We start from the raw sequence: 13,237 nt of genomic DNA on the forward strand, positions 1-13,237 counted from the left end.
GAATGACTGCTGCATGAAAGTGGGTTTGTTGTTGTATTGTTTCATGTATGCACTATAGTACTAGATTGTAATAAACACTGCTTCTGTATGTGCAATGAATTTGAGTTATTCTCTTTGTAAATAAAATTGTTACTTTCTCTTCTCTCTCACAGACTTGCTCTGGTTTTCTAATAATCACAAACTTTTGTTTCAACATTTTTATTTTAAACATTTGTTTACAATCCACCATATATATCTAGTCCATTCTTTTCTCTTTTACAACATGATGTGCGCTTTAACATTCACTGGATCGGGCTTTGGACTACACAGTCCGGATGATGTGGGTCGTGTACAACCCATACTTCAGAAGAAGGATTCAATGTAAAAAGTATGGATCGTACACGACCCTCACCATTCGAATAGGGATTATCATCGTAAAATCTTCCTTTCATTCCATCATTGGGACTGCCCAGTGTAAATTACGTCATCGTTTGTTTGCAAAGATAACCCTTCAGAAATCGGTTGATGGAAATGGTGTTTGAGGGTTACATGAAGTTTCAATCGAAAACGTCCAATAGTTTCAGAGATACAATTTTGTGAGGCTCTCGGAAGTCCACAACCCAGGAAGCACGGTGATGGTTATTTTCTCAGACTGAGGTAAAATAAAAATCTAATAGCAAACCCCGTTATATTTTAACCTCAGAAATGGATTTCACTATTTATTAACAAACGGTGATCATGTTTACAGACGAACGAGAAACACAAAAAAGTAATCATTCCTCAGTTGTTACAAAGATAAACATGGTATAAAAAGAGACAAAAAGGGCAACTTCTGCCTAAATGATGCTGCTAAAACTCAGCAATTAAATGCCACCACAATAGATGAGCACAATGTATAAAACAGGGGACATAACTATTTTACTAACGAGGTGATAAAAATATACACAGGATATTTTGTGTCCATATCAAGTGCATTTACACTCATATACATAAACATGTGCACGCACACACAGTTGCAAACGACTCTCACTATAAATATAGACATGAATTCACAATCATTCATCCACATGAGCATCAACCCTGATCCTTGAAAGGACAACAACCACAAATTTGCATTCAGTCAAACTCAGACATTCATAACGCACACGTCGGCCACACCAATAACATGTTCACACATTGAAAATGTAGACGATACAAGTGCTAAGCAGTCATATGGACATTATAGAAGCATGAAAAATGATGAGTATCCTTAGTTTCAGAACGGACCAAACACTGGCAGATTCTATCATGCTCTGTCAATGTACAGATTTATGCACAGAAACTAATCCTTAGTTCTGCCAAGCCTCCGGCGTACAGCAGCCTTCATCAGGGCCTCCGGAGTTGCTGTCTGAGCGAACGACGAAGAAGAAGAAGTTCTGCCTAAATTGCTAACTTCCCTGAGATTGTCTGTTTTCTCACCATGCTGCACCCATCTGTTGAAGTAAAAATGCAGCAGAAGCGAGTAAACTGATTTAGTACAGCAATATTTCGATGTTTCTTGAAATAAACATGTCAGTGTCATAAGTCTGCTTCTAGGTGACGTCACCCCCCCCCTTTTTTTTTTTACACACACACACACACACTTTCTAAATCACACACTCACTCCTTCTAAACAGTGATGGATCATCATCACACACATCTGTTTTAAAGAACATGGTGCGGTTGTCCCTTCATGCACACATTCCCAAACGTTGGTCGTTGACGCAGACTACACTTGACATCCTCAAAAGCTCTTCTCCGTATCCAGCCCCAGAGGCCCTGCTCGATACAAAGGCCACAACTGCACACAAGAAGATAACCACTGTCAAAATGAATATGCAACAACTACTGCTTGCATTCTTAACTTTCACCTTAGTTTTTGTAAAATGGAGTACGTTGCAGCATTTAGGCCTTTAAAAGGTAGCGTCCCGGTCAAGAGCTGCCAGTCATGTTGCTTGGCTACTCAACTGCACTGACCGATTACCTTAAAAATTCAATCCACCTTGTATAAGAAATCATGTACACCACATCACCTCTGCCCAAGATTGTACATGTGTAACGGAGTGTTCGCAGCACAAGAATCACACTTAGAGGCAAAGCTAGTCAAAGAGGATTTCATTTCTTAATCATATCCCATTACTGGAAAATGTGGGTCGCTTCCTCCCATTGAAAAGCTAGCCGCAACTAGAGTTGTGATTGAGATTTTAGAGCTAAATTAATAGCCCTAAAAAAACTACTATGAGAATGCAAAGATTCTCAAAAGCACATCGGGTAGTAACAACAGCAGCTAGACCCCATCACAAACAGTTACTGCACATCTCACTGGTGTAACAAAAACGTCAAGCTACATGACTATAACTAGCTCACGCTATTGCAGGGAGACAACTCCGTCAATGCAGAGCACCTCCACTGATCTAAAAATAACGGATAGCGCGACCCTTCTTATTGGCTATCACAACGTTGACTCCACCGGATCCGCCATCTTGGGACACCGTTCGATACAGCGAGAGAAGACTGCTGTCAACTCTCGAAACTACGATTATTTCCCTTTGACCATGTTTGTCAGTGTGGTGGGGTATAGTAAGATGGCGGCACTCTGGTTACGCTGTTTCATTGGCTGTGCGTTATCCATTATTTTTTAGATCAGTGAGCAGCTCTGAGACAAGGGGGGGCTATAGCGTCATCCTGTCACACACGCACAACGGTGTGGAGCAGAAATTTTTCTGCTGAATTCATTTTGTACAAAACTACAATAACATAGTCGTAGTTGTCATTAAGAAAATAGTTGAGCACAAATTTGCTATTGCACAGCTCTAGAACTATCAGACTGGCGTTTTTTGGTATGTGTCCAAGTGTAGAGATGATCTTAGTCTTATTCTATGTAAAATCACGGGCAGATCTGAGGTGGTGTTCGTGATAGATTATATGAGACGGATGTTACCTTTGAAAAAAGTTAAGAAGCCATTTTAAGAATCCAGAATTCCAGATTTCTGGATGGGACATTTTTATCCCTGCACTACAAAGACAGAGGCAATACTACTAAGCTAAGGCCAAAAAAAAAAAAAAAGGTCTGTTTACGGTAACATAGGCCAAAAAAATAGGGTCGGTAGGTCGGGAATTTTTTTTTTTTTTTTTTTCCAAAAAACCATATTTTTACGTTATTTTGCCAAAAACCCAGATTTTTTTTTTTTTTTACCCAAATGCCAAAAAAAAGTCTAGGGTCGCGCGAAAAAAATAGGGTCGGTCGGGTTACCGTAAACAGACTATTTTTTTTGGGGGGCCTAACACACCATTCTGAAGAAAACTGCACTAAGTTTTCTCCTGTATTATCCCAAGATAGAGTACCACTCACTCATTTAATGTCATAAAGAAGAAAACACTGACCACAAAGAAGACTCGCCCACGCAGCAGGCCGTAGGGAACTTGTCCATAATTTCTGGAATCGCTGCTGTTGTCTTTGTTATCCCCTTCTAACCAAACGTGACCTCGCCGAACCTGCAAACCAAATTACATCAAGCGTTGCAATTCTGCACTAGTGTCAGTTATGTTATTGGAATTGTTCTTAACGTCACTGTCACCATAGTTAAGATGGAGATACAATAAAAACCATATTACAAAAATTCCTGTCTTTGTGGATTGTTCTTTGTCAGTTTCTTTCTGCTCTAAAAGCATACCTCAATTTCAACATTTCCACCTTTTTAAGACCTGCATTTCTTAGTTTCGGGACATTTTAAATGGGGGGGGGGGGGTTCATTGTACCGACAACCTGACTTGTCTTTTTTTCTTTTTTAAACACACACAAAACAGACATGCACTCTCGAAGTCATAGACACATACACAACTGCATAATACAAAACCTTCTTGACTTACGTTGGTAAAATTATTCGATTCTGTGTTGTAAACGTTGTCACCCTCCATGGCTATCACTCGCTTGCATATATAATCTTTGGGAGATTTTGGCGACTTGCATATCACCACATCTCGCCTGAAATGGGAAAAAAACAATAATAATTTCTTCAAACCATAATGTATCGATTGGACATTGGATCAGGGCGGGGATGTAGCTCAGTCGGTAGCGCGCTGGATTTGTATCCAGTTGGCCGCTGTCAGCGTGAGTTCGTCCCCACGTTCGGCGAGAGATTTATTTCTCAGAGTCAACTTTGTGTGCAGACTCTCCTCGGTGTCCGAACACCCTGTGTGTACACGCAAGCACAAGACCAAGTACGCACGAAAAAGATCCTGTAATCCATGTCAGAGTTCGGTGGGTTATAGAAACACGAAAATACCCAGCATGCTTCCTCCGAAAACGGCGTATGGCTGCCTAAATGGCGGGGTAAAAAACGGTCATACACGTAAAATTCCACTCGTGCACAAAAAAAACACGAGTGTACGTGGGAGTTTCAGCCCACGAACGCAGAAGAAGAAGAAGAAGGACATTGGATTTTCCTTCTTTGAGTGATGTAGAGTCCGACAAAAACTAATATATAGGCAGTTAGCCAAGACTAAAAAAGAGTGCATGTTTGTGTCCGTTCAATCGAAATAAATAAAAAGGAATTGTAACTAAAATTCTGTGTGTTTCGATCTGTGTAAAATGTCATATTTTGGTCTTCTTCTTCGTTCATGGGCTGAAACTCCCATGTTCACTCACATTTTTACGTGAATGACCGTTTTTATCCTGCCATTCAGGCAGCCATACGCCGCTTTGGGAAAAAATATTTTTGTCGAAAATAGAAATAACGTATATTGCAGGCTGAATCCAAAAGAACTCAATGATTACATCTTTCATGTCTGCTCTTCTTGAGGTAGGTATCACTGCCCCCTGTGATAAGCAGGCTCCCCATCCACCCCCACCCCCCAACTTTTTTTCATTTTTTTAATTCTCAGACATGCATCATCTTCACACTCTCCAGGAAAATAATTATTTTTTCAGCATGTGCCATTTTTGAGTTTAATCTACCTATTTTAATTGATTAAGTCTGCCATGATGTGTCCATCTTCAAAAGATAAATGTAATTAATTTTTGAAGATGACTTATTTTACTTTCAGGTTGCAAGATTACATGATCGTTTGTACATGTATGAGTTCACTGAAAACAATCTTTGCCTTTTTGCAGTGCAATTCTTACTTTCTGATTTTGTTGAAGATGACACTGATGTGTTCTGTAAGAACAACATCTCCAGATTTGATTGTTGGTTCCATTGAGGGTCCGCTACACTGAAAAAGAGAGGAAACGTTAGATACCATTACCAATTCCTTCACTTTTTAAACTTTCTTGTTAATCAATGTAGGTACTTCCAGGCCTTTACAAGAAATGAGCATCTTTCAACTTGGATAAACAGTATGACAAAAATCTAAAACAACTGCGGTCTGTATACGTTGGCAATACTTTGCTGTGTCAATTTTGTAACTGATAAAAATTCGAATTTTCCAAAATGTACCCTGCAAAATAATAGAAGTGGGTATATGGGGGGGGGGGGGGGGGGGGGGGGCGCAAATGGGGGGTAGGTGGGTGCAAGGTTGGGAGGGTGGGTATGATGTGTGGTACATGAGCAGATGTAATTTTCACAGTACGGTAGTTAATTTCAAGCATCTGTACAGGTTTCTTCTCTGTATAACCAAAGAGCAAAGATCTATAAGACTATTCCAACCCCTTCACCATCACTGAATATTCCCCATTGAGAAAACACACACACACACACACAAATCCTCATGCAGTGTTTCTCCCAGACACAAAAGACAATAGTTTAATTGGACCTGGATTCTGAATGCATATCTGTCAAAATGTATACTTGTCGCAAAAAAAATAATGCATCAATTAAACCTATCGGACATTTGACCAGTCTGGGGTCACCACATTGCCATTGGGTCTAGTGAAAAAAGTATTTGTAAATGACCAGACCAATATGACCTAAGGCCCAAGTGCATCGGAAACAAATTAACACTGCTCATGAATTAATGTAGCACCAAAGCTACATTCACTTACAAAGACAAAGTCTGCGACAAATTCCAATGTACAGTAAAGGATGGAGCCACTCTGCACCACTCGCAGAAGCGCAGTCCGAAGGGACTGTGCTAAAGGAGTAGCCGCCATTGCTTCTTGACAGGTCCAACGAGTGTAATTCACATCCTTACTTTTCTCATCCACCCAACTCCATCAGGACTTGGTCTGTAAACATGATGCAACAAACAAAACGGTTGTGTCATTGCAAACCTAAATAAATTACATTCTTACATAAAGCAAGTACATTTCTAATTCTAAAGAGGACAACTGAATAATAACAATCGGAACATGTTCATGACTGGACCTAAGGTCTGCGAACTGACATTCCTTCTAGAGACTGCTGTCTAACTACTTTTTGTTTTGTTGCATTTAATTCAAAACATTTTTTATTCTCGCTGGGAAAGTGGTGTCTTCTTCTTCTTCACGTTTATGAGGAAATCCCTTTAGTCTTTACAGGGCAACGATCCTCATTTTGGTTGGTGTGCCTAATTTCCCCAGAGTGAAAGATCATAAAGTGGATAGTGCACCTACGAAAATCAAAACAGTGGTGGGTTGGTAGGTGTTCATAATTCAGTAACAAAACGAAGATCAAAGCGTAAATAATTGCTTTCGCATTTTTTAATTTTTTTTATTTCTCAAAGTACCAATATACTGAAGTTTTCATATCCCAATCAAAACAAACAATCAATGCAGCAACTGTGAGTGTGATCGTTTATAATATATATATACAAGGACGACATCTGAAAATCAAAAGTCTCTCGGGCAACATTCTGTTTCTCATATGTTGATAACTGGATCAGTCAAGGTCCATTCTGTTCAGATTTTGATAAAACATGTTTAAGTCACTCAATAACCTTCAAACTTACAACAAACTCCGACTATATATATTACAACATAAACATTCACCTTCGCAGCGACTTTTCCTTTCCACAACGTGCAGCAGCTCAGGGGGAATCACGCTAGAATTAATTTTCATTAGTACGGAGTGGTCTGCCCCGAGGAGCTTCACCAGTGATCAGCCCGTGCCTACTTTCGTTTTCTTCTGATCCGTGTGTCAGTTGAATCAATGTGTATATTTACGTAACCGTGAGTTCCGTAGATTTATAATAATATCAAAGGGTAAATATCGGTTACACATTGCAAGTAATAACTGAATGCAGAGCAATTTCCGGTTGAAAATGTTGGAGGTAGTGTGGCCATAACTTTGATCATTATTTTCTGTCTGTCTGTGTTTGTCTTTTTGGTGTGTTTCTGTGTGTTTGTAGCTGGGTAGATCTTTCAAAATGATACAAATGTAGAGTATATTAAATGATAATATTCAGTTTATATGGCAGACAAAATGTACCCTGCAGACAAAGATGTAAAAAGATGCCAGTTTCGTTGAAAAAAACTTTGTTTTAACCTACATGTATAAACTTGTTCTCATTGCTCTTTTTGTACACATGGCTTTTGTGTGTGTGTGTGTGTGTGTGTGTGTGTGTGTGTGTGTGTGTGTGTGTGTGTGTGTGTGTGTGTGTGTGTGTGACATGAGTGTGTGTCACGTGTATGTGTGCAACGCCGGTCAGTATGTGCATGGTGTGTGTCTGTTAGTCGTGTTAGTGTGTGTGCACAGTGTGCCGTGTGTGTGTCGCGTCAGTGTGTTTGTGTGTGTGTGTGTGCAAGTCAGTGTGAATATATGAGCGTGAATGTGCGCGCAAGTGTTCTTGCACGAATAACTGCACCACACACTGTACATTCATACTTTTTCACTCCTGTATGTATACATGTGTTAACATCATCACTTCTTTCATTTCCGCCACACAAAAGCAGCGCTTTTCTGCACAGCGCTTTTCTGCACAGGTAGTACATCTAAGTATTGCAATTCGTGTACAAAATCCCTCCCATCTTCAAAATATTGCCACTAATATATACCGTATTTGACGGACTACAAAAAGCCACGACTTTTTTTCAAAAAAAATCGCATTGCGGCTTATGAAAAGATGCGGCTAAAACGTTACCTAAACTTGAATAGCATTCACCTCAGTAATGGAAGTCGCCACGGATTTTCATGTCGCTCCGATTAGCGATTCAAGTACCGGTACTTTATTAGCTCTCTACTCAAGACTCGGCGCTTTTCTCTTTCTTTCGCGAATCTTCGTTTGTCAACAAGTCAACTTGGCTCCTGCGACGTACCATACCAGAAGTCGTCGTGACAAGCCTTTTGGCCTACTGAGCCTCGTACAGAGAAACACCGGATGTATCAGGATCTTCGACGCGCGCGCGAGACTCGATTTCGTTTTTTTGTGCAGTCTCGCGATAGTTGGAGGAGCGAGAGCCGCCATGTTGTGTTTGACGGTCTGCTCGAAATGTGCGCGCATGTGTTCTTGCACGAATAACTGCACCACACACTGTAGAGGGCCCCAAAGGGTTTAAAATCGTGATCGTGATTGGCGTTTTTTGACCTTTCTGTGACCGTGATTGCCGAAATTTTCATTTCTGTGATCGTGATGGGACTTTGCCCGTGATCCGTGATGACAAAAAAATCAAGTCTCGTGATCGTGATCGTCATTTGTTTTCATGATCGTGATGGGCATTATTGCAAAGCATTTTATTTTCAACGTACATTTTTCACAGCTGTATCACTCTATGATCCTCTATTCGTCAAGGAGCCAATCCCAATTGAAGGGAAGCAACAACACATTCAGAAATATGATTTTGACAGTTAAGAGAACCAATCACACAAAAAAAGAGATCCAATCAGAAGGCAAATTGCAAAAGTCTGCCAAACTTCATCCAATGGAAGGGCTTCGTGCAAAAGTTTTGAGTGCATTCAGTCAAATTCGAATTCGAAGATCAAAAATGACGTGCAGCGGTACTGTCATCGAATTTCTGTTATATTTTGTGGATTCAAGACAGACCAAAGCAGGCGGCGAGAATGCCTTCCTTGGTGGAAAGGTCAGGCTACGGGTCGGTCTTTCCGAAGACGAAATATCAAGGCATGTTGATCTATGTTGCTCTATGACTGTTCTGAATGTAGGCAAAGATCTTGAAATTTGTTCAAGATCTTTGAGTTTGAGTGAGATCATTGACATTGTCGACATTGCCACGTCCGGCTGTCACTCGCTCAGTGTGACCTCGACTGGCTCGAGATCGAGTCTGCGTGTAGCCAAAACCGAAACTAGAAATGTGTTTTTCATCCCAGCAACGTGGACACGCTTGGCATAGATTCTAATTGTCGCTTCTTTGCATTAAGCTTGGATGTATTTTAGCGCCTGTAAACTTTAATATCAACAATGGGTTAAATTCAGAAACAATGGCGGGGAGACGTGCCAGTTTGGGTCACTTGATCCTCATGTCAAAGACGATCAAAGTCATGTTCGTTGGGGATTTTGTCAGGCATGCTACTTTTCCGGTAATTGCCGGAAATCCGATAAGCCGTTTTCAAAATCCGGTAAAGTCAAATTTATTCCGGTGAAGTTGAAAAATTTCCGCAAAAACGATCCGTGTGAATATCGCGCAACGCGACCGGTCTCAATGAAGCCAGCGCACAGTAGTGTTGTTTTCACCAGTTTGGAGGTGTGTTGAATGGTGGTGGGGGGAGGCTAAAATGGGATTTTTAACAAGATCACAACACTATTACAGCCCTGAAAATGATGCCCAGAATGCACCAGATAGCACAGATTTTAACCGTTTTTTGAAAAAAAATCCGGGGGGGGCATGCCCCCGGACCCCCCTGGTTAGCTCGCCTGCTTCGCAGGGCTCGCCTGCTTCGCAGGGCTCGCCTGCTTCGCAGGCTCAGGCTTGTGGCTTCGCCACTGGCACTGCGCGCTTCTTTCAGGTAAAACCATTTTTGGCCTGTTGCATTCCTGTTTGTTTTTCAAGGCCATGAAACCAGGCGATGGTGAACCTCAAATTGTATGGCAAAGTTGAAAATAAAGAACCCATCACACATACATGTATTTTAATTTCAATCCACCCAATAGTTTTTGAGAAAATGGGTTTACAAGATTTAGCTCAGGAAATGTGAAATTGTGCAAGTATATATTCATGTGTGTGAGTGAGGGTGTGGGAGTTGAATGTGTATGAGTGGAGAGAGAGAGAGAGAGAGAGAGAGAGAGAGAGAGAGAGAGAGAGAGAGAGAGAGAGAGAGAGAGAGAGAGAGAAAAAAAACAATGAAAACAACATTCTTGTTACTGATTACAAATCATGATATGTATTTCTATGTGTGTATGAAAGAGAATTAAAAAAATAATAATAAAAAAGTGCAACAGTTCTCACTTTGTGTTGAATAAACAATAGATCCAGAGGAGCGAATTACTGTGTGGTTGTGTTTACTTTGACACGTGCTTTCTGTACATGCAACTTTTACCGTGACCGTGATTTGCCACTGGTGTTCGTGATCGTGAAAACAAAAATCAAGGTAACTGTGATCGTGAAAGCTAAAATTTCCCTTCCCGTGATCGTGATGATATCCCCCCTTTGGGGCCCTCACTGTACATTCATACTTTTTCACTCCTGTATACTTGTGTTGACATCATCACTTCTTTCACTTCCGCCACACAAAAGCAGCGCTTTTCTGCACAGCGCTTTTCTGCACAGGTAGTACATCTAAGTATGGCAATTCGTGTACAAAATCCCTCCAATCTTCAAAATATTGCCACTAATATATACCCTATTTGACGGACTACAAGCCGCGACTTTTTTTCAAAAAAAATCGCATTGCGGCTTATGAAAAGACTATGCGGCTAAAACGTTACCTAAACTTGAATAGCATTCACCTAATGGAAGTCGCCACGGATTTTCATTTCGCTCGATTAGCGATTCAAGTACCGGTACTTTATTAGCTCTCTACTCAAGACTCGGCGCTTTTCTCTTTCTTTCGCGAATCTTCGTTTGTCAACAAGTCGTCGTGACAAGCCTATAGGCCTACTGAGCGTACACTGGAGAAACACCGGATGTACTCAGGATCTTCGACGCGCGCGCGGCGAGATTTCGTTTTATTGTGTCTCGCGATAGTTGGAGGAGCGAGAGCCGCCATGTTGTGTTTTCGTCTGCTCGAAATGTGCGCAAAAGTCGTAAATCATCCAAAGAAAGCTTATTCCGGGCGGGACTACATGTGTGTGTTGGTTAAAAATTGTGTGTGTGATATTTTTCTTCAAACTTTTTCACTTTTCTTCTTTGTTTCACTTGTTTATTCTCGGAGTCGATTTCGCCAAATACCGTACTTTCGTTTGCCTGGTTGTTTTGATTGATTGACACGATCTGATCATATTTTTTTTGACGGCGGCTAATATAGTGACGCGGCCTATACGTGGCTCGTCCCAATATTTTTGTTAAAAGTCCGCTTATAAAACGGTGCGTCTCAGTTGTAATCCGTCAAATACGCTACTACCCTTCCCATCGTAAATATTCTGCATCAAATTTGGTGGGCATATTCAGGTGGACCCCGGGCACAAACTGGTGGATGAAAATTTTCAACACGTGCTCTAAGCCGGCGAACCACCACGCTGCATACTTTGTCTCGCGATTCCTCTAGTCGTAAATATTCTGCATCAAATTTGGTGGGCATACTCAGGTGGACCCCGGACACAAACTGGTGGATGAAAATTTTCAACACGTGCTCCGAAGCCGGCGAACCGCCACGCTGCATACTCTGCCTCGCGATTCATCCGGCGAAGCCGGGCACGGTATTCCTCTAGTGTGATAATATGTGCCGTTTCACCGGGAAAGGACTGAATAACTCTAGTTCCGAGTTAGTCTAACCACTCTTTTTCATCAGTGAAAACCAGATTTTTCACGGTTGCATGGTCAGTTGAGACTGATAGGCCTACTATGACGCAAGACTGAAAGCAATTGCAGCAGCCCGGCAGACGGGCACTGGGTGAATTTTATCCTATTACAGTCTTGGTCTCTGCCACGTTTAAACGTTTGTTGAAACATACAGTGGAACCCCCCCCCCCCCCCCCCCCATTTTACGATTTCCAAAAATCTGAGAAATCAGGTCTTAAAAAGGAAGGAATCTTAAAATGAGGGTAAATAAAAAAAAAAATATGTAAAAATAAAAAAAAATAAAAAAATAAAAAATAAAAAATCCCTGCGCTTAGAACTGTACCCTCGGAATACGCGCGATATAAGCCTCATATTGATTGATTGATTAAATCTACAGAGGATTCGAACAGTAAATCTTAAAAACTAAGGTCTTAACTTGAAAGGGAAGAAGTGAATTGCCGGGGGGGGGGGGGGGTCTTTACTTGAACGGGCCGGTTGCACTGTACAAAACTCGGTTCCAGCCGCTCCGTGAGACTACGGGGAGTATTCCAAGGGTGCTAGAAAGACGCAAGACTGAAAAATGTTGCATCAGCAAAAGCCGGCTGACTTCTCCATGGTCCGCCTCCAGCCCGATGATCTATATATATAACTCCGTGCTCCACATACACCCCCCCCCCTCCCCCCTCCCCCCCCCCCCCCACTTCCACAGACTCGTTTTACATGCCAGCCTTGACCTTCACCGCCTGCTGGTATTACTATGTCTGAGTCAAATAACTTTTTGGCTACTTCAAGAAGTAATTAAACTGCCACTTAGTTGATAGGGCAAACATATTTGAACCCGTCACGTGTAGTCACTGAGCGTGTCTTTACCGAGTTAACGCCACAGGACAGAGCAGGTTGCAGTGCCTGTGTTTCAGTCAGAACTGCGGAAGTGCTGCTGACGGAACAGGCACTTGACATAGACTGCTGTAGCATAATAGTTGTTCTAAAAGCCCATTGGCGTTGTTGGACGGTGTCACACTGCATTTACATCTTCTAAATATAGGTCCCTGTTCTTATAGATGTCTGTTTCGAAATATAATCGACCATTTGAGGCATTCGGAATGTTGCAAATTAAGAGAGTTTATGAAAAACTATGGTGTATGCTGAAGGACCTTTTTTTTAATACATATTTTTGTAATGACTATGGTCTAGAAACACAATTTAATTTCTACAGAGACATACATTCTATCTAGGTCTCTGATTTCTAGAACTGATCCCTCCAAGAATGTCACTTCTGAATAAAAGACAATATTTTTTGTTTTGTTGTTGTTGTTGTTCATGTAACAGTATATGTTTTGTTACTCTTTTTAACTGACTTTTTATTACTTCTGCACTATTAGTTGGTATGTTGTATGTTAATTCCTTGTGTACCTGCTTCCGCAGGTAAAATGACAGCTAGAAAGGCTGCTTTTCCAAAAGGAAAAGTCAGCTGTGTTTGGAATGCTCCAC

The 13,237-nt window shown here is 41.2% G+C and overlaps 1 protein-coding gene across 1 annotated transcript; it reads right to left on the reverse strand.

The window, feature by feature from the left end:
* Nucleotides 1-1,589: 1,589 nt before the first annotated feature.
* LOC138970694 (mitochondrial inner membrane protease subunit 1-like) lies at nt 1,590-7,056 on the reverse strand. Its single transcript, XM_070343175.1, has 6 exons — nt 6,905-7,056; nt 5,981-6,163; nt 5,123-5,211; nt 3,868-3,982; nt 3,382-3,492; nt 1,590-1,798 (listed from the first exon to the last, which is right to left on the reverse strand). Exons 2-6 carry the CDS (start codon nt 6,086-6,088, stop codon nt 1,742-1,744), a joined length of 480 nt encoding a protein of 159 aa, XP_070199276.1. The 5' UTR covers nt 6,089-6,163; nt 6,905-7,056; the 3' UTR covers nt 1,590-1,741.
* Nucleotides 7,057-13,237: the final 6,181 nt, after the last annotated feature.

Source organism: Littorina saxatilis, linkage group LG7 (genome assembly GCF_037325665.1).
Source record: "Littorina saxatilis isolate snail1 linkage group LG7, US_GU_Lsax_2.0, whole genome shotgun sequence".
Taxonomy (NCBI): Eukaryota; Metazoa; Mollusca; class Gastropoda; order Littorinimorpha; family Littorinidae; genus Littorina; species Littorina saxatilis.